Source organism: Acanthochromis polyacanthus, chromosome 1 (genome assembly GCF_021347895.1).
Source record: "Acanthochromis polyacanthus isolate Apoly-LR-REF ecotype Palm Island chromosome 1, KAUST_Apoly_ChrSc, whole genome shotgun sequence".
Classification (NCBI taxonomy): domain Eukaryota; kingdom Metazoa; phylum Chordata; class Actinopteri; family Pomacentridae; genus Acanthochromis; species Acanthochromis polyacanthus.
The window spans coordinates 62550266-62572151 of NC_067113.1; the positions used below are offsets into that span (position 1 = coordinate 62550266).

The 21886-nt window shown below is 38.9% G+C and overlaps 2 protein-coding genes across 2 annotated transcripts; one reads left to right on the forward strand and one right to left on the reverse strand.

Moving 5' to 3' along the window:
* Positions 1–620: 620 nt before the first annotated feature.
* On the reverse strand, positions 621–6237 carry fgfr1op2 (FGFR1 oncogene partner 2). Its single transcript, XM_022214263.2, has 6 exons — positions 5971–6237; positions 3199–3335; positions 2837–2954; positions 2466–2608; positions 2107–2220; positions 621–1085 (listed from the first exon to the last, which is right to left on the reverse strand). The coding sequence occupies exons 1-6, from the start codon at positions 5993–5995 to the stop codon at positions 948–950; spliced, it is 675 nt and encodes a 224-aa protein (XP_022069955.1). The 5' UTR covers positions 5996–6237; the 3' UTR covers positions 621–947.
* Positions 6238–6251: 14 nt separating this feature from the next.
* med21 (mediator complex subunit 21) lies at positions 6252–21625 on the forward strand. Its single transcript, XM_022214265.2, has 4 exons — positions 6252–6362; positions 6735–6849; positions 8239–8339; positions 20945–21625. The coding sequence occupies exons 1-4, from the start codon at positions 6321–6323 to the stop codon at positions 21122–21124; spliced, it is 438 nt and encodes a 145-aa protein (XP_022069957.1). The 5' UTR covers positions 6252–6320; the 3' UTR covers positions 21125–21625.
* The last annotated feature ends 261 nt before the right edge of the window (positions 21626–21886 follow it).

Consider the following 21886-nt stretch of genomic DNA (forward strand, 5'->3'; position numbering starts at 1 on the left):
AATGTGAGGATTTCCTGCATATCTGTTCATTTATTTTTAGTTAATATTTGGAAGAGTGAATTGTGAAGCTATCAGTTAGATTTTGGAGTAAATACAAAGAGCATTTTTCACTCTTTCTAGAATTTTTTACACACCAACACTCAATAGAAGAATCATTAAATGCAGTCCTGTTCTAAATAATCAAAAAATAAGAGTAATAAATCTAAATAGAACTACATAATAGTGCAGAAAAAAGTGTAACTGCTTCACTGGATGCTTCCACTGTTAATATGTTAAGTACATCTTCATGTTTATACTTACTTTACCAAAGTAACTTTTGCTAAACGTGGAACCTGTTTACACTGTGGTTTGGTGCTTTCACTTCTGTAAAGGATCTCAATACCGTTTTCTCCAGTGGGAGCAGAAGAGGTGGTTGGTCGTTAGAGCAGATCCTGAGTGTTGAATGTTTCTGTTCCTGTTTTATTTAGCTGCACTTGACAGTATATGACAATAACATGAAGGGCTAGGAGTTATGAAAAGTTCCTGACCCCACACAGGCCACAACAACACAACCAGAAACATGGGAATCTGCACTGTAGGTCATGCAAATTGAAATTTACATAAACTCACCAGACACAATCTCATTTTTCCAGGTTTATTTGAACTCAAGCCCTTCTTTGACTCATTCACGCTTTAAAACCTCGCAGGCACCACAGGCTCATGCATGCTGGCAAAATTAGCAAACATTACAGAAATACCAACAAACGGGAAAAAAAAAAAAAAAAATGAGAAAGATGCTTGTGTCTGAGTCACCAGACGGGGCTGCAGCTCTGGAGCATCAGGAGACTCTTGGTCTGCAGAGTCTGTGGGATGAAAGGTGAAGTGGTATGTGGCAACAGACTGTACATACTGTACACTGTAGTGGCAGCAGTAGGTCCAGAGGAGGGTCAGGGAGGCACCCAGGGGCTCTAACTCTTTCGTAAGCTGACGTCAGCGCTGGTGAGCAGCGGCGACAGCGACGTGCTCTCCGACGGGTCCTCCCTCTTTAGAACCAGGAAAGCTTCACGACTGATTCCCAGCAGCTCTCTGAGTCCACTGTTCTCCAGCTGAAGCAGAGAAACACAAATGTACAGCCTTACTTTGAGGTGAAATGACACTGATAATACTTTAAAATACAGTATTAAAGCTATCCGTTAATATCAGCCTTTTTCTGTAAGGGACTGTTGCATCACCAAACACACCACACATCATCAGCCTTGGTGGAAAAAAGCTTTCAGACACCCCAAAATTTGTGAAATACGGCATTAAGAATCACTTTTAGGTCTTCAAGTGCCATTTCTTTTAATACAGTCACAGACAAAATATCAGTGGTTCGTGTCCCGGCCTTCCCAAGATCTTTCTGCATGGAGTTTACATGTTCTTCCTGTACATGTGTGGGTTTTCTGCAGGTTCTCCAGCTTCCTCCCACAGTCCAAAAACATGCTGAAGTTAATTGGTGATTCTAAATTGTGAGTGTGATTGTTTGTCTCTATATGTAGCCCTGTGATAGACTGGTGACCTGTCCAGCTGGGATAGACTCCAGCCCCCCATGACCCTAATGAGGATTAAGTGATGCTTAGCTGGATGGGTGGATGGATGGATGGATGGATGGATGGACGGACGAAGGGAAAGGATTTAATTTTTACTAAATGAGCAACTTGGGCTTTGGGAAACACTGATCAACATTTTGTGGTATTTTCTGATATTTTAGAGATCAAACAACTAATCGATTATTCCAGAAAATAACACTCCAGAATTGTGTGATCATGCATTACGAATGGAAGCATGACAAAACAAAGGTCCTACGTCCTCAGTCAAACTCTACGAATATCAAGAGAAGAGGCCAGTATTCTGTTTTCAACCATGATTAATGACTTGTCCAAATGTTCACCGTGTTCCAGAAAAAAAATAAAATAAAATAAACACTTGACTAAACATGGCCTTTGTTTGCATTTTCTCCACTTGTGTATTGATTTGTCACGTGTGTGCAGAATCAGTTCCCTTCCTCTGCAGCTCTGTTGTACGGGGTTTCAAACCTTTGGGACATATGGAACTGACGGAGCAACAGGGTTGGATGTTTGCTTTTACCTCCAGCTGTTTAATCCTCTCCTCGTCTTCACATATCCGCCCCTCGTCCACCTCTATCGCCTTCCTCATCACAGAGGCCATCTCATTGATCTTGTCTATGTGTGCTTGCATTTCCTACAAAGATAAGGGGGAAAAAAAGAGTATTTGAAAAGCCAAGGAAGTGTTATATAATACTGTATGTATTTCGTAATAATAATTAGATATTCTACAGGTTATTTTAATGCATTTAAAAACTAAATCTTCTTCTTTAGTAAAGCAGGTACCTTCGTTGTTCATTTTACATTCAAAAGAAAAAGACTGAACACCTGATATTCCCCAGAATGAGCAGGAACTTGGAGGAACAGGTGACCCTGACTGACCGTGGTGTGCTGCTCCTTCAGCTGGGTGACGATAGCTGGGTCGTCCCTCTTGCTGGCCATGAGAAGCCTGAACACCTGCTCCCTGTATTTGGTCATGATGAGCTCTAACGCAGACTGGTGTTCCTCCAACGACGTTCGTAGCTCTGCAGGAAGAATGAAGCCAGGTTTGGTTTGTTTGTTTGCGTCATATCCAGTAGGCATACCTCTGTTGTTTAGCCAAAATACTCTTTACATTGTAGTAAACAGCGCGAGTTAGCTTCAAAAACTTTTAAAAAATACAGATTTTCTTAGTCATTTTTGCAACACAACTGGACCAAAGTTTCCTTCAATGGTAGAATAAACATTAAAACTATTACTAGTTAACTGCCTACCTTTGTTTTCTTGCTGTAGCTCTCTGATCTGACGGTTTTCCTGTTGGATTCCCAGAACCAGACTGGAACGAGGCCGATGCCGCGCAACCTGGTTCAGTGCGTCGATCTCCTCTTGGTACTGAAACAACAAATAACAGATGAACTTCCAGTAAACAAGTGAAAAGCTCGGCTCAGAAATCTCATGACTGGAAAACAAGTGCTGATCCAGGCTTAGTGTTGAAATAATTTTTAGAAATATTGTTGCTTTCCCAAATTAAAAACAAAATAAAACAGTATTTTAAGCCTTAGGTTTCACTTTAGCCATTGCTAGCTTTTACTCATTCCTAATTTTAAAAACCAAACATTTCTATTCAACGCTCTACCTGTTTCATGGCGTCCACTCGCTTGTTGAGAGTTGTTGTCTGCTCAATTAACATCTCAGCAGCGTTGTCATGGTTACGAAGCCTTTCCACTAACGATTTGGCATCAGCCAGGACCTTCTCTAAGGTACAGTTCATACCTGAGGAAACACAAGTGATCATTAGGTGGTGGGAGGGCTGTGAGGTAATTAATTTCAAATCAAAATTACCATTTAAAATAATGTAGTAACACATCATAAAGGCTGCAATCAGGGTAAACATTATACAGCCTCTGATCCAGTGTTTAAAGTGTTGTGTCATTTGTTTGACAAAGTCAGGCTGTGTCCGTCAAGCTGACACTTTTTATGGTATCTTGTGGGAGGGCTCAATGATTTAGGAAAAATAAATCTTTCTCACAAATATTGTGACGGTGGTTTCCGGTACTTTTTTAATTCATTTTTTTTTAGTAGAGCTTCAGTTCAACCTTCACTGTGTCCTACATTTAAAACATGTGATGGAGAATTATCACATGAAGCACCACCAAAAACATGACTGTCCCACGAGAAGGATATGATGAATTTGTGAAAACACTGACACAACAGTTTAAACCCCGGATGAGACGTGTTGCATCACGTACATCCTAAACCTCATTTCATTATTTCAAATCACGATTTCAAATCAGTTAACTGCTATGTCTTGTGGTAATGTTCCACCAGGTTTTTAATCTATTACACAGTGAATTCTGAACTGAAGCTGAACTTTGAAAGAGTATATTTAAAATCAAATTGCAAATGCTGTCCAAAAAAACACAATGAGATATTTTCCACATATTGTTAAACTCTATCAGGAGGAATTATAAGAAAATTCATTGACAACAGACATCTACATTAGTTGAAACGCATGGGATCTTCACTGCATAATTCAATAATTTAGTATAATGAGCACCAGGTTGGTCCACAGAGCAATAAATTTACTGCATAAGAGCAATAAAATATTCAGCTGTGTTGTAAAAAATGTTTGTCTTCCAGCAGCAATTTCAAAAACAGAAAGCAAAAAATGCAGTTGCAGATAAAAAGATCGACATCTTACACGTCGTTACAAATGCAGTCATACATTAACTATTTATATTTCTCAGTTTCATAAAGCAAATAAAGAAAAAACTTGGCTTGTTTGATATGTTATGTCAGCATCGTTTGTCAAAGAAATGAAGGCATCTACTCTGTTATTCCTCATGTGGTTTAATGCTAATTTTTCCCCTATTTTAGTACTTCAAAGTTGAATTATTCTTCCTGTACAGCTTTCTCCTTGCTACAGCTATGACATATCATCTGCACAGGTCTGCCAGGTTGTTGTTTCTCATTACTAATTTGAGCAGTTTTACCTCAATTTACCAAAGCAAAACAACAGAGAGGGGCTAAATTAAGATGCCTAAAGAAGAATCGAAATTACTAAGTGAAATGAACAGTTAATAGCAAAAGGAAAAGTAGAGGAGGAATACAAGGACATGCAAGTGGGAAAGGGAACGCAGATTTTTAATCTTTTTATCATAAATAATATCTGCCTGATTATTGCTTTAAATTCTTAGATTCCAGTATAAATTATGAGAAATAAACAACCTTATTTCGAGATGAACAATTAATTGATGTCAAATTGAAATTGCTATTTGAAACCATGCAAATAGCAAATCACAAATGCTGTAACTTAGGATGTGTGCTGTGCGGTGCATCTGACATGGGGTTTAAGCTGATAGATTTGCAAATTCATGCCACCCTCCTTGTGTGACAGTCACACTTTTGATGGCGCCTCGTGCTAACTCTGCATCACGTTTTACATCTACTGCAAAGAGAATACTAAACTGAATTATTAGACTGCAAATTAAATCACAACATCTCTCAGAAGAAATGCAATCAGATATTTCTCCAGATCATTCAGCTATATGTGGAGCAACTACAAAGAAATTAATTGGCAACAGAAATCTATGTTGTATGGAAACACATGGGCTCTTCACTTGGTTCTCCCACACACCGATCCATTTACTTTGTGCATTAATGTACCAACCTGGAGTAGCACTCCTTAGGCACTTAATGCACAATCCAATGATAAAAAAACTTTCGATGCTATGAGATCAATAAAATATTTAACCGTACTGTAAAAGACATCAACAATGTAGCCCATGCTTCGGTCCAGCTATTACCTCTGCATTTTGTATTTTGATCAGTTTGTTATCATGGGTAATAAACTGGGTAAGGCATAGAATAATATGTCTCATCTCCTATGCTACCCTTTGCACATCTCCCTGCCTTCTAGTTAAGAGTGATACTGACAGAACCTAATCATGGTATAATCAAATATAATCCCAGTCAAAAGATAAGCAGTAGATCAGCATACTAACCGGAACAACAACATGTCCGTAGGCTGCTGCTAACCCCACCCTCCTCCTAACGTCACTCCCTGGATGACAGCTGCTGTGTCAGCTAATTCCATCAAGCTTACACCACCTTGTTGTCACAATATCTTTAGTTATTTACTAGCAATTTACTAGTAAACCATGCTTATCACAGCTGTAAAGAACGTCAAGGCAAGCTGTCTGATTTAAGTAAGTGTAAGACAACACAAGCAGCACAAACACAAATCTTTGCTAACTTATTAGCTGATTAACTAATCACAGTGAACCTGCCATGCATATCCACTTCTGAGCACATACTACAAACACATTCACATCACTGTTCGACAGGAATCCCAAACACTTCCTCCTATATAATATTACGTAGTGAAGTGAAGAATCAAGAGTCATACCTGGAGAACCCACAGTGCAAGACATTGAATTTAGCTAGCCGTTACTTCCTGTTGATATCTGGTAGCTAACGTTAGCTACAGGCTAACATCATCAAGCAACAACAAGTAGAGGCTCTGGGTCAGCTCCGCTCCTCTCTAAAACACAAGGCAATGTCAGCAGATGTGACCTCATGGATTTAAACACGTTCGTCCTTTGCAGTGGAGCCAGTAGTGAGATGATTAATGTGGCTACAGCTAACCTAAACGTCAGACTGCCACTCAAAGCTTTCAAGATACCGTCCAATTCCGCGAGACTTAATGCATAAACTCTCGCGGCAACAGCAGCGGGATTTTGTTTCATTACAGAAAACATGGCGGACCGGCTAACACAACTCCAAGACGCTGTCAATTCGGTAAGGCATATATTTGGATTTTAGATGTACTTTAATAGAAATAGACGTAAACACTCACGAGTTTACTCTGTTTAACATTTGAAAGGGGAAACTCTGTGGCAGCAGTAGCCCTGATACTGTAGTAACTTGTAAACACTGCTATTACGGTGTAGCTAACTGCGAGCTAACGACGGGGGCCCTGTGCCATGAAACCATGGAACTAGCTCAACTTCAAATTAAATTCAACACTGAACCATGTGTTATAAATGTTACAGTGTTGAAATATTGGAAACTTTAAAGAGGCATGTTTTGAGTCTTAGTAAACTGGTGGCGGGAGTTAGCTTCCCGTTGGAAGAAACGACTAATCAATTGATAGTGTTGCTTTGTGTTTAGCTTGCCGATCAGTTTTGTAATGCCATCGGCGTCCTGCAACAGTGTGCACCCCCTGCATCGTTCAGTAACATCCAGACTGCTATCAACAAAGATCAACCAGCTAACCCAACTGAAGGTTTGTATGTTTTCATTATAAAGATATATCTCCCTTCTAATTTTCAGTTTGTAAATCCTTGATTCCTCTCCTCGAGTCTCAGTCCCTCCCACCCCAGAGAATTCTACAGTTTCATTTAGCAGAAGATTTTATCCAAAGTCACTCGCTTCTGACAGTATATATACAAGAGACAAGACGAGAGAGGAGTTTATGCAACAGACATTTATCCAAATGACACATCCTCACCTCCGAGTTGTTGTTTCAAAGCTCAGTTAAGCTTAGTTAATAAGTTAAATGTGATGTGTGACACTACTGCATTGTTTTCTTGCAGCTTACTACTGTATTTTATGTCAGAACAGTGTTCATGACAACTACAGTATGTATTTTCTTGTGTTTCATTACACAACTTAGCATAATGTTACAAGAATGTACAAAGAGATCATACATTTTAAATTTTTTTTTAATGTAGCACTCAAAAGTGCCACTAAGTAAAAAACAGTGGGCACACGTTAGGATTCAGTGATATGTATGCACGTGTGTAAATTGTACTCCTGCTGTGGTTTGTGTATTTTATTTTTGTGTTACGCACATCTTATACCATCGCCAGAGCAGAAAAGACTTCCACACAGGACACGTTGAGGAGATATTGCATTCTTCTTCATAGTTGTCTCAACAAGCCTCTTCCCTCCTTGCCCCTCGCTCTTTAAGATGCATTTTAGACACTGAGACATCATTCAAAATGGCATGATTAGAGCCATTTCTGGGTCATAAGCAGGAAGACGAAGGTCAGATAAGACAAGGAGGTTCAAAACAGTGAAATTAGATAAGCCTAAAGTCCCGTTTCTTTTACTATTAAGTGCTAGGTTTCTGTTATTTATTCCACTTTTCCTCTCATCACCTTTTGGTTGACATTGTTTATGCGTTATTACTTTTTCCAGCTTGTCTTATTAAATTGGGTTATTACCAGATACCAGTAATCCAGAATCTACTATATTAATAGTTTGTCAGTTAGTAGCATCAAAATTTGTAAATGTGTTTAATTCTGTAAACCTTCTTGAACAGAAATGATTATTTTCATAGATCTAACAAAAATATAAGTCTATGAACATTCTGACTGGTAGTTGAGAGCTAAAATTTCAGCTTTAAGTGTCTTTTCACAAGTGAATAATCCCGTTTAGTTTCAGTACCTGGTATTTGTTCATGTCCTCTGCATGGTTCAAAACCATAAACTACTGCATGTGTCTCAGTATAAAACAAAACTCCAATTCAGGCTGTTTATCTGGATACAATAGCCAGACTTTGGATACTGGTATCAATGTTGGAAAAACAAAAAAATAATGTTTCTTCCCTTGTTTATGTTTAATTTGACTATTCTCTTGTTCACACATATTTATCCTCATCTCTCTTTAGAATATGCCCAGCTGTTTGCAGCTCTTATAGCCAGAACAGCCAAAGATGTGGATGTACTAATTGACTCCCTGCCCAGTGAGGAATCCACGGCAGCTCTGCAGGTGAGCATATTCACTTGTAACAGCCTTCAGACACACACTTTAGTTAATACCTATTCATGCTTTCCATGTCCGCTTATCTGTAACGGTACATGTGATGTAAGTTTTGATCATTCAGTCAAATCTGCCTGGCTGAAATTTGTGACCGTGTGACCTACAAAATGTTGTTATTATTAGAAAGAGCCTGTAGGAGGAAATTCACTATTATTACGTCTTTGTAAGGAACGCAATGGAGTTATGTGATGATCTGTGTTGGTTTGTCTGTCTGCTAGCAACATCATTTGGGACTTAGCCATAGGAAATGCTACAAGGAACTGAGTGCTTTTCTCGTTCATCATGTAAAGAGCTGTAGCTGAAAGTAGTTGGTGCAGCACTTTGCAGTTGCTTTAATTTTTAGTTAATGCAGTTGGGAGTTGTAAATTTTCAAGAAATCCTGTGTTATGTCCACCAGTGTGGTTGGCACAAACCAGGAATAATCACTTTAGTGCTAGCTCTGTAAGCAGCTGCCGTGGCCTGTCAGGAGTGTAAAGTCACAGGCAGTGTTTCAGAAACATCCTCAGGATCCTGGGGTATTGTTCTGTCTTTGATATAAAAGGGAATGCAAACCTCTGCATGTAAGACTGATGCATGCAAATGATAGCATGGACAGAATCATGTTCACTTTTAATGTCTGCATTGGTTACACAGAAAGCATGAATCAGCTGCTACAGATTCTATGCCTGAAAGCAGAAAACTTAAACACACACACCACAGAGATGACCTGTTTGCATTTCTAGCTCTCAGTCAGCAGAGGGAGCCAGGTGATTGTTTACACCACTGTTTTCAAGCCAGAACAAACTGTTAAAAAGGAAATTAATGCCTGTTTCTTGGTGATAAAACAAGTTGTTGAAGAGGAAAAGTGTATTAATTTTTATATTTTGATGAAAACATCCCTACTAAATGTTGAATCGTGTGCCTTTTTTGAGTACACCAGCTTTGAAATTTAAATACAACACTTAAGAATAATATTTACTGTTATCAGTGTTTTGGTTCAGTATGTTTCTGTGTGCCGTCTATGAACTGCCTTCTTGTTTCTCCTGGAAGATGTTGGGTATGATCGGTGCCAGCTCTGTGTTGATTACTTTCCCAGAAATAGAAGGATCGACTCCCTCAGGGTAAAAAAATGATGCAAGTCATATGAGTGTGCAGTCAGAGTATTTATAGAGTGATAAATGAGGATAGCCGAATAAGTCAAGTGAGCATCACATGCCATGTATGTTTGAGCTCACCCTTTGGCAGCTAAAATATACAGATTCTAAACTAAGCCATATGAGTCTGCAGTCATAATATTGGCATAGATTGTTTTGCTTCCTCTAAAGATAGTTTTTAGTTTACGTCACCTAAAAAGGAAATCATTAAAGGGAAGCTTCCAGTGCTGTGCTGAAATGATCATTTCCAGCACAGGTATCTCTAAACATTGCATTTTTGCCCTTTACTTTTAAAGTCCTCTCTCAGATTTTGATCTGCATCCTTTTACAAGTTTATCAGTAGACCAAAGCAAAACATAACAGATTTATTTTGATATTTTATTATCTTCACCTCAAAATGGTACAGAAGAACACCATGTCTTAGTAGTGAAAGTATGTGAGGAACAAGACAAGATTATATTGACACTACTGTTCAAAAGTTTGGGGTCACTTAGAAATGTCCTTATTTTTGAATGAAAAGGAGTTTTGTTTCAATAAAGATAGCATTAAATGAATGATAAATCCAGTCTAGACATTTTGAAAACATGAAATTGTCTGGGTGACCCCAAACTTTTGAACAGTCGTGTATATGGCATCTTGTAAATAAATCATGTCAGTCTCTCCAGTTTGCCTCATTAGTTCCATAATCGCTGATTTTAATTGGTCTACTATAAAGCCACTGTGCGTGTCCAAATCATAGGTGAAGCCATGCAAATGTAAACTTTCCAGCTTCCTTTAGCTCATAATTGCTGCACATAGCCAGGCTTCTATAAGTCAGTGCAGTCTGTTATTCATTGGTCTTTCTGAAAAAAGAAGCTCATTTCTGTTGTTTACTGTCCATATTAAACAACACATCACGTCCACTACAGTGGTTTCTCTTTCAGTTCAATAAATAACATCAACGTGAGCAGCTACCATGGTAAAACAGAAGCATGATAACAGATGTATTAATGTCAGTGTACGGCAGTATCATCCACATCCTTACACCTCAAAGCTCCCAGGTTGTGTTGTGTTTTTCTTCAGCTGTATTTCTATGTTTTATACAAAGTTTGACACTCTTCTTACAGCAAACACAAAACTCCCTCATATTCTGGCATCTTTGTGGAATCTGTGACACTGAGCCTGAGAACATGTGAGACCAATAGAACACTATGTTCACTGAAGATCCCTTTTGGTGAAAATCAAGTTTTTTACCATTTTAAAATGTTGATAGTGTTTTTTATGTTCACAGTCAACAGCATGACTGAACATTCCCACCTTCAAACTGCAGCGTACTGTTGATAGTCTGAAAAACAGACAGGGACTTCCAGTATTTCATATTTTACAAACTTAGGAAACTTAAATCAGTGACTGGAGGTTGACCAAAAACAGAAAATACTGAGTAAATAACAGCATTACATATTTCTTGAAGAAGACTACTCTCTTTATCAAGACAAATGAAGCTGCATTTAGTTTTACTGTGGCTCACTACAGAGTAAAAACACACAGTTCATATCTACAGACAGAAATGGATCAGTACCAGCTGTCTAGTTCAAAAAGTCACTCAAGATGTCTGTAGTGTATTCAGGCAGAAATTCACTGTCAGTGAAATGATCAACCCCAAGAGACTTTCTGCATGCCTTTGATTCACACACATGGAATCTGTTCACAGTCTGATGTGTAGCTGTTCAGCCGTGAAACAGAATAGACAAACTGTTTCACTTTCTCAGGAAATCAACCACAAATACCACAAATACCTTCTGCAAAAACAACACGAAAAGCACTCGGAGAGTACAGTACTCCTCCAAGGCTGCTCGGTCGTATCATTTCCAACAACTGAAATCTTGAAAAAAATCGTAGATCGTCACATAACTCTTGACTAATTCAGTAAGTAAGCAGTTTGAAAAGTTGCTCGACAAAATCACATACACACGTGGACAAAATTGTTGGTACCCCTCAGTTAAAGAAGGAAAAACCCACAATTCTCACTGAAATCACTTGAAACTCACAAAAGTAACAATAAATAAAAATGTATTGAAAATTAAATAATCAAAAACAGCCATTACTTTTGAATTGTTGATTAACATAATTATTTAAAAAAACAAACTAATGAAACAGGCCTGGACAAAAATGATGGTACCTCTATAAAAGATTGAAAACTATTTGACCAGAGTGACATGATTAACTCTGGTGTGTCATTTAATTGACATAACAGGTGTTTCCAAACTCATAATCAGTCAGTCTGCCTATTTAAAGGGAGACAAGTAGTCGCCCTGCTGTTTGGTGAAAAGGTGTGTACCACACTGAACATGGACAACAGAAAGCGAAGGAGAGAATTGTCCCAGGACATCCGAAAAAAAATTATAGACAAACATCTTAAAGGTAAAGGCTATAAGACCATCTCTAAACAGCTTGAAGTTCCTGTGACAACAGTGGCTCATATTATTCAGAAGTTCAAGACCCACGGGACAGTAGCCAACCTCCCTGGACGTGGCCGCAAGAGGAAAATTGATGACAAATTGAAGAGACGGATCGTTGGAATTGTATCCAAAGAGCCCAGAGCAACCTCCAAAGAAATTAAAGGTGAACTCCAAGGCCAAGGTACATCAGTGTCAGATCGCACCATTCGTCGTTGTTTGAGCCAAAGTGGACTTCATGGGAGACGACCAAGGAGGACACCACTGCTGAAAAAAACTCATAAAAAAGCCAGACTGGAATTTGCAAAAATGCATGTTGACAAGCCACAAAGCTTCTGGGAGAATGTCCTTTGGACAGATGAGACCAAACTGGAGCTTTTTGGTAAGGCACATCAACTCTATGTTCATAGACTCAAAAACCAAGCATACGAAGAAAAGAACACTGTCCCTACGGTGAAACATGGAGGAGGCTCAGTAATGTTTTGGGGCTGCTTTGCTGCATCTGGCACAGGGTGTCTTGAAAGTGTGCAAGGTACGATGAAATCTGAAGACTATCAAGGCATTCTGGAGAGAAATGTGCTGCCTAGTGTCAGAAAGCTTGGTCTCAGTCGCAGGTCATGGGTCTTCCAACAGGACAACGATCCAAAACACACAGCCAAAAACACCCAAGAATGGCTGAGAGAAAAGCGTTGGACTATTCTAAAGTGGCCTTCTATGAGCCCAGATCTGAATCCCATTGAACATATGTGGAAGGAGCTGAAACATGCCATTCGGAGAAGACACCCATCAAACCTGAGACAACTGGAGCTGTTTGCTCATGAGGAGTGGGCCAAAATACCTGTTGACAGCTGCAGAACGCTCATTGACAAATACAGAAATCGTTTAATTGCAGTGATTGCCTCAAAAGGTTGTGCAACAAAATATTAAGTTATGGGTACCATCATTTTTGTCCAGCCCTATTTCATTAGTTTGTTTTTTTAAATAATTATGTTAATCAACAATTCAAAAGTGATGGCTGATTTTGATTATTTAATTTTCAATAAATTTTTATTTATTGTTACTTTTGTGAGTTTCAAGTGATTTCAGTGAGAATTGTGGGTTTTTCCTTCTTTAACTGAGGGGTACCAACAATTTTGTCCACGTGTGTATATTGTGCTTTGATGTAGTATTTCACAAAACACTTTGAATTGTCAGTTGTTGTTATTTATGGCCACCACTTTTTAAATGAATTATTTTGTGATTTAAAGGAAACAGAATTTGTCTGGTGATTATGCTGTCATTGGTTCAGTTACTAAAACCAGATGACGGATAAAGAGTGCAGCTTTGAATCACTGTGAGATCTCAAGCTCACAGCTTGTAGAGTTTGCTTGTGAATTGCTGATTTGTAGACAAATAAGGACACTTTACACCAGAAAAAAATGCCCCTCTCAAAACAAGGGAAAAAAACTTGTTTCAGGGAACTTTTACCTTGAAATAAGTGAAGAAATCTGCCAATAGAACAAGTAAAAATGTCTTGGTAAGATTGCTTGAAATAAGATATATTTAGAATACTGAGATCTTAAAATTAGCTGGAAAACTTATTTTAAGCTTTATTTTACCAGGATTGTCAAGCTTAGGTGTCTTAACACTCCTGGGGCCTGTTTCACGAAGCAGGTTCAAGAAACTCTGAGTTTCTTCCTCAACTCTGAGTTGATCTACTCTGAGATAGAAAACTCTGAGTTTTTGGTTTCACAACGGTTGGTTTGAGTTGGTTGGCGTGCACCGCTACTCTGAAAAGACAGCATCAATAGAACCCCGATTCGACGAGTCACCATGGAAACGGGGAAGCGAAAGGCTGCGTTTTTCAACTGGAAGTTTTTACTTCCAGTTTTACTCTGCATCTCTGACATTATATAAAAACTTCCATTTGCAAAGAACCGCAGCGCAACACACAATATCTGGTGGATGTGAGAGCATGACTGCAGTTGGTAATGTAAATGTAAGGACGGATTAGGTTGTTTATGTAGATTATGGACTTAAAACGATTACGAAACGGTACCGCTCAAACAGATAATTGTCCGGAAATGCGAGAACATTTATGCGCGGTCTGATAACAATCTACCGTCGAATATTTAATTATCTGTACAGTAATGCTGCTCCTTTATCCACTGGATCATTAATAAAAGCTGTTCTGCGCCAAAACTCGCTCGCTTACTGACTGAATGAATGAGGAAATGAAACAGCGTGTGTGGCTGACAGAGGGCGGAGACGGAGAGAAACTGGCGACCAGGTTCAAGTCATAGAGTCTGTTACTGCGGTAACTGACCGAGAGTTTAAGTTACCCCTCTTTGTGAAACAGGCTCGAGTTACCCCTCTGTCTCAGGGTTAAGTTACCTCGCTTCGTGAAACGGAAAACTCTGAGTTTCCCTCATTTCAGGGTTAAGAAACTCAGAGTTTTCAATGAACTTGCTTCGTGAAACAGGCCCGTTGTCTTCATTTACGACACCAAAAAATATTGTTTCCTTGTCTGGAAAAAATCCAAAAATTCAGAAAAACAATTCCTCAAATTTATAAAAAGTTGCAAAATCTTGAGGAAGAAAATTCCTTAAAAGTTTTCTTTAAAAAAAAAAAAAAGAAATCTTCAAATTTGGCAAGAAATAAAAAAATGAAAATTGCAAATATTTTCAAAAAAATGAGCAAAAATCTTAAAAATAATCCTAAAAATATCTAAAGTGATTACATATATATCAGTAAAACTTCTAAAAAAATTTCTTTATGAACATTCAGAAAAAAATCTATGTTCTTCTGAATGTTCATTTTTTCCATCAAAAATGTTCAAAAATTTCAAAAATGTGGAAATATTCACTGTGAAAATATATTTGAAGAGTTCATTTGCAAAAACAGGTAACTCTTTTTTATAAATTTTCAGAAAACTCATTGTTTTATTGTTTACTTGAGATAATAATAATAATAATAATAACACTAATAATTTATTTTTTCTTTATTTTGTCATGTATTTTTCTACTGAGTCAAATCCACTCAACTTCATTTTGAATGATATTATCTCAAGTAAACAATAAAATAAAAAGTTTTCTGAAAATTTATCAAAATGGAGTTATCTGTTTTTGCAAATGAACTCTTCATTTTTCTACACATTTTCAAACTTTAAAATGGGTCAATTTGACCCGCAGGATGACAGAGGGTTAAAACAAGATAATTTCAAGATTGTTTGACTTAAAGGGGAACTTCGTTTTTTTTCAACCTGGGGTCTGTTTTCATATGTCATTTCATACATGTGAGTGATGGAGAAATGAATTTTTGACATAGCTCCAGTATTTAGCCAGGCAGGCAGCTTAGCAGCTCAGCTAGCGAAAAGTTTGGGGCAACTTGCACCCCGCATCAAAGTCTGCTCTAACGTGCTTGCAGAAGTGTAGTTAAAAAACGGATATCAAAAAATGAAATTTAACCCCTTAAGCTTCAGTGTACTGCCGGCGGTACACCTACTAATTTGCATAGGAATTTCAAGAATGTCCGACGGCTGCAAACACGATTATACAAACACTATACGCTGATGGAAAGCTTAGATTCTCATGAATCCGCCGGTATAAACCACTTTCAGATGCGATTACCACAGCGGGTGAGAAAAACACATTTGTCTGACAAAAACGAATATTCATCCATCCGTTCTCTATACACGGCTTCAACGCACACAGCGCGACTCACATTTCCGGGTTTATTATTACACACAAAAAAAAAGATTCCACAAAAAACGGCCATAATCCAACCTTTTACATCCAGATGACACAAGCCAGTAAACGATTTTATCCAAAACATGTCCTGAAGGGTACGTCACCGTCATTCTATTTTCGATTTGGGGTCAAAACACCAAAAACGGATAACGGCCATTTCCCGTTTTTCGTTTTCAAAATAAAAATCAGAAAACGGAAAACCAATCCATTTTCCGATTTTCTTTTTTCAATAAAAACGGATATCAAAAAACAAATTAGAAGTTAAATTTCATTTTTTTTATATCCGTTTTTTTATTTATTTATTATTTTTTATAGCCCAATATTACAAGAATTACCCCAAAGGGCAAGCAAATCGGGTACAATGGATTTCACTGCTGTCTTATTTATTCACAGGAGCAGGGTGACTTAAGAAATAAATGTAATAGTCAGAACAGCACTGCCGAAGCGGTCTATCATAATTGCATGCCTAGTTTTTATATACTTTGTGAACAATCTCATCCACTATATCTGAATGTCATAGTAATAATGTGAACATCGCCACCTTCTGGGTGCTCTAGCTCAGAATACACAATTTTCAACATTAAATGTTCTTCCAAACTGGATCATCATTTGGCCGCAAAATGATGACCGGCTACCTGTCATCAAGAAATGTCAAGGCTTGTGAGGGCAGGGTTAAGGGTAAGATCCCTGCATGGACCCTACCACCAACCACATTAACATGTAAGAGAAGCACTATGTGTTTGTGCAGTTTAAAAACTTCAGTGTACCGCCGGCGGTACACTTACTAATTTGCATAGGAATTTAAAGAATGTCTGACGGCTGCAAACGCGATTATACAAACACTATACGCCGATGGAAAGCTTAGATTCTCATGAATCCGCCGGTATAAACCACTTTCAGATGTGATTACCACAGCGGGTGAGAAAAACACATTTGTCCGACAAACAACGAATATCCATCCATCCGTTCTCTATACACGGCTTCAACGCACACAGCGCGACTCACATTTCCGGGTTCATTATTACACACAGATGAAAATATTCCACAAAAAACGGCCATAATCCAACCTTGGACATCCAGACAAAACAAGTCAGTAAAATATTTTGTCCAAAACATGTCCTGAAGTCGGTATATTTACCAAGAATAGGTCGTTTTCAAGGAAATGCACCTGGCGATGCCCGTCCAATATTCCCTGTATGTCTCGTCATATTTTTTATTTAAAAATAGAATATTAGCGATTTTTTTATACTGATAATGGCTGGAATTGACTGCAGCTTAAAGGGTTAACAACATTTATGTTTTGATTTGGTTCTAGGAGAGTGGGTCCGTGTACGTCGTCATTTCTGATGTTTGTCTTGCAAAAGTGTAGTTAAAAAACGGATATCAAACAATGAAATTTAACTTCTAATTTGTTTTTTGATATCCGTTTTTATTGAAAAAAGAAAATCGGAAAACGGATTGGTTTTCCGTTTTCCGATTTTTGTTTTGAAAACGAAAAACGGGAAACGGCCGTTATCCGTTTTTGGTATTTTGACCCCAAATCGAAAATAGAATGACGGCTACGTACACGGACCGACTTCAGGGTCCGTGTACGATTTTTGTTTATCCGTTTTTGGTGTTTTGACCCCAAATCGAAAATAGAATGACGGCGACGTACACGGACCTTTGACCCATGGTTGCAGATCTTTGTTTTGTGTCTTCTTTGAAGCAGCCACAAGTTTCTTTTTCACACCTAATTGAAACAACAATAACAAAGAGGCATCCCACATTGTTTATGGTTACAACAGGACGATGTAAACAGCATTACACGAAACATAAAATTGTATTTGAAACATATGTTTATGTTTAGTTACTATTTCTTGGTGAATTACCTTAACCAATTCAAAATGTACAATTTCTTTTGTGTCATCGTCTTGGAATGAGTACATTGAATATTTGCTGCTATAACCTGGTGAGAAAAAAGTGTTTATTTTCTGAAATTACAATGACATACAAAAACATTACAATTTTATAGAGGAAAACTTTTTACCTGGGCTATCACATCTTGCGTTCTTCCTGCAAAACTTTCAGGAAGAGTTCATTTTTCTTTCCAGATGTTATGAGACGCGCCATGATTTTTTTAATGTTGGTCTCTGTATGCATACTGGATGACTGGAATGAGGTAAGCATGCATGGCAATTTTCCGCGGATTTCCACCGATTTAATTTCAAATTTGAACATTTCTGTGAATCGTCTAAATCCGTTGAGAATAGTTGTGAAATATGCAAAAATATGCGCGATTCATCTGCCGTCTGCCCGCGGAGTGATGTGTCCTCTAATCAGACACTGGGACTGCTGCGGGGTTACTGGACTGACAGCCTGTGCTCTGGGAGGGGGAGAAGCTCACAGCAGCACCTGCTGCTTGTTGAGGACAGTAACTGCAGAATGATCCGAGTTTTCCTGTCAGTCTCCAAAACGGCAGAAAAAGTCGCTAGATTTGTGGCTAGTCGCTTTTGACAAAAAAAGTCGTTAGGACGCTTTGGAAAGTCGCTAGATTTAGCGAGAAAGTCGCTAAGTTGGCAAAACTGGCACCGCGCTCCGCATCAGCTCGTGCTTCTAGTGTGTGTGTGTGTGTGTGTGTGTGTGTGTGTGTGTGTGTGTGAATGCGCGAACTGATTACGTCAGGCCGGGCGTCACATAAAAACTCACTCACAACTCCATTTATATTGGTTATAGTTTTCTGATTTTATGCGGAAATTGTGAAATCAAGCGTGACCTGCATATTTCTCTTTTTTCGTGGAAATGTGAAATTCTTGCGGGAATTATGCACTGTTTTGTGGGGATTATGCGGCCTTTTGGGAAATAACTGACCCCTGCATAATCAGCGGCATTTTGGTGATTAATGCGGGAATTCATGCGATCGCATAATCGCGTTTTTCTGGAGGGTCTTAGAAACATTGAAAGAGAAGAAAATGGCTGCAAGAAAAGCCCACCAGCAGGAGTTGAAAAGGAAGGCTGTCCAGAGACTTACACAGCTTGCTACAAAGAGAAGAAAACTGGCAAAATAGGAGTGTTGCAGTGAACTGACTTGTATATAGTGTACATTGTAGTATAGAACTCTTATAGATTTGTGAAATATTTTGAACTGAAGATAGTGAGAAAAGATTGAAGAACATGTAAGTTAACTTTTCATTAAATTTGCTGACTTAAACAAGTCTAGTATTATTATGTTTTTGATCATTTTTATCAGTCTACATGACTTCTATTTTACTATAAATCTCTCAGCTTCAGGCTTTCTTTTCAATGATGGCACACCCACATTGGCTGCACCTATTAAAAAGTTCCATGAGTTTTGACTCATTGACCAGCTATTTTTTCTCTGCCCATCCTTTTGGTGCATCTCCAGGGGGGCTAGCTGAGGCAGAGGCAGAAGCAGATCCTGTGGCAGAAGATGAGGTGGTGCTGAGAGGTGCAAAACTGCTGTCTGTTGGATCGTGAATACTCATTTCCTCGAAGCTCATGCTCATGTCAATCAAAATGGGTTCTGCTGCATCTTCCTGTTGAGTCTAAAGAAACAGGATAGTTGTAAAATCTTGACACTTCTTTTCTTTTACAAAGTTGACTAAAAGCCATGCTACTCACATGTGATAGATGTTCAGTTCCTGTGCGAGGGACAGTCTGCAGTTGGTGCAGGTACAGTCTGTTGTACACACAATAACAATATGCACTGACTGACTGTCTTTCCAGTAATGTTGAAGTTGTATGGTGTTAGTTGAATTGTTCAGAAAAGGTGTTAGCACAGCTAAACTTACCATGGATTGTGCCCAAGAGGGAGGTAGTGCATGATATGTTCCAGATAATGAAGGCTTGGTGCGAGGTGTGGTCTGATGAGGACTTGACAGAATAAGTTTCAAGCCAGATGACAGTTTAGGACATGGTTCTTCATCTGCTCTGTGTCTACTTTTTACTGGAGTGGATTGTGGAACTGCAGCAAATTCCGTTGCTTGTGAACAGTCAGCACCATCAGCGTCCTAAAACATTGTTTTTCACAGCCAAATGATAAGATTATTACTGTAAAACTCATTATTGCATTTCTTACTTTCTCTTTACTTTTGGTTTTTGATCTGCTGGATTGTGAAAACGTTCACTGCACTGACTAGTACTAATACACAGGTACGGCTGCAATTAGTTCCGCCTCCCAACTTAGGGTAAGAATCAAAAACAAACCGTGATAAACAGATATAAACTAAACTGCTGTTGGGAGGCACACAAAACATTAGCTAATAACGTACCTGCACTCCGCCTGCAGCTGGTGTCTCCCATCGAGGAACTGCACTTTTCCTCAAAAAAACGTGTTTGGGATTTGCTCGCCTCTTTGATCTGGAGTAATCATCCTGGTCAAAATGGTCGCTGCAGACTCTGTGGTCGGCACGTCGAAGTGCATCAACTGGAGTTTCAGGGTCCATTTGTAAAACGTTTAGCCACAACTTTAGCGCTTCCTTCTCCGAGTACGGTAGTCTGTGAAAGCTGCGCGAAGTGTAGCACACCATTCTGTTGCCACAACTCAGAAATGCGCGCTGATGACCCATTAGTTTTACCAGGTTTATAAAAAAGTAACTGTTCTGTAATCCGACACAAAATCGCTCCACTCGTCTCTCTTCACATGAGGCAAACAGCTGTTTCCCCCACTGGTGTTTTGGCGCGAGCTATCGCGCGATTTCGGAACGAGATTGCTTTCTAGCGTCCCGAGATTTGGATACAGACCACAACAAATAGCGATCGCCAAGTAATGTGGAGGTTTTCGTTCACTTCTCATCTCTAGTATGTTGTGGGACACTCTCTGAGCCGGTCAGTGTGGGAAAAAAAGCACGTTAGAGCAGACTTTGATGCGGGGGTGCAAGTTGCCCCTTACTTTTCGCTAGCTGAGCTGCGAAGCTGCCTGCCTGGCTAAATACTGGAGCTATGTTGAAAATTAATTTCTCCATCACTCACATGTATGAAATGACATATGAAAACAGACCCCAGGTTGAAAAAAAACGAAGTTCCCCTTTAACAAGATATTTAAGATGCATTGTCTTAAAACAAGTCCCTCCATCTTGCTGAAATGTCTCTTGTTAAGTGAATTTATCTTAAATCAAGTGAGATGAAACATTTTGAGTAAAAGTAATACAAACAGACTTGATAAGATTTTGAGTTTCTGCAGTGTAGCATCAGTTATTTGATGCTGCATTAAAGGGACAGAGCAGCTGTAATTGACTCTGGCTTTGACCTCTCATCAGGCGGCCAGTCTGCGGCAGCTGGAGGAGGAGAACCACGAAGCAGCAGCTCGTCTGGAGGAGGTGGTTTACCGCGGCGACATGCTGCTGGAGAAGATCCAGAGTGCGCTGGCCGACATTGCCCAGTCTCAGCTCCGCACTCGCAACGGGGCGCCCAGCCAGCCGTCACCAGCCGAATCCTGACGAGCAGAACGAACGCCACTTTGGACTATTTCCAGTCATTTCGCTCACATTTTGACTCTTTACTTTTGCCCTCTGACACCAACTACAAGCCTCAAAACTCTCAAACACAGCTGAACGTGTGCTGAAATGTCAAATGTTTCTGAGTGACAAACTAAACGCCGAACTGTTTTCTGTGGATGAGACAAATAGGATTCTTTTTACCTAAAAAGTTAAGGTGTCACGCTAACTTTTTGTGTTCTCCAAGTAGTTCCTCATGAAGAGCATACACTCACAGGAAGTTTAGAAGAAACTTTCTCACAGTTCCACAGAGTCTGGCCTGCCATTTTTGTATGTTTTCTGTACAATATATGTTGTATATTGATGTCTATTGTAGATATTTATGAATTAAATAATCATAGCTCTTGTTCACTCCTCAGTCTGCTTTAAATAGTTACAAGTTTCAGCTCACTGTAACTCCATGGCTGATGAGTCTTTCCTTTTTTCAATAAACTGTCACAAACACTTTGGGATTTCAAGTACATTAGTGTGATATTCTGCACAGACAGCTTCTGTTAAATAATGGTTTTCATGCTTCTTCAACTTTAGCTTTTCAATGCAGTTGAATTTCTGTCTCACTAATGTGGATGATGCTACTGTTATAGTTACTTGGTTTATTTATCTCACTTCATCATTTCCACTTTGTGGCTTTAAAAGAGTCATGATCAGTTATTTCCCAGCAGATAGTATGACGCACTCAGTGCTTTTCCTGAAGTGATCTCATTT

Coding starts and splice junctions, on each gene's coding strand:
- fgfr1op2 (XM_022214263.2), bottom strand. CDS start 5,995: ATGTCTTGCACTGTGGGTTCTCCAG. Junction 2,955..3,198: donor GAGTGGACGCCATGAAACAG/GTAGAGCGTTGA, acceptor TTGTTGTTTCAG/TACCAAGAGGAGATCGACGC. Junction 2,609..2,836: donor GCTACAGCAAGAAAACAAAG/GTAGGCAGTTAA, acceptor TTCTTCCTGCAG/AGCTACGAACGTCGTTGGAG.
- med21 (XM_022214265.2), top strand. CDS start 6,321: ATGGCGGACCGGCTAACACAACTCCAAGACGCTGTCAATTCG. Junction 6,363..6,734: donor TCCAAGACGCTGTCAATTCG/GTAAGGCATATA, acceptor CTTTGTGTTTAG/CTTGCCGATCAGTTTTGTAA. Junction 6,850..8,238: donor ACCAGCTAACCCAACTGAAG/GTTTGTATGTTT, acceptor ATCTCTCTTTAG/AATATGCCCAGCTGTTTGCA.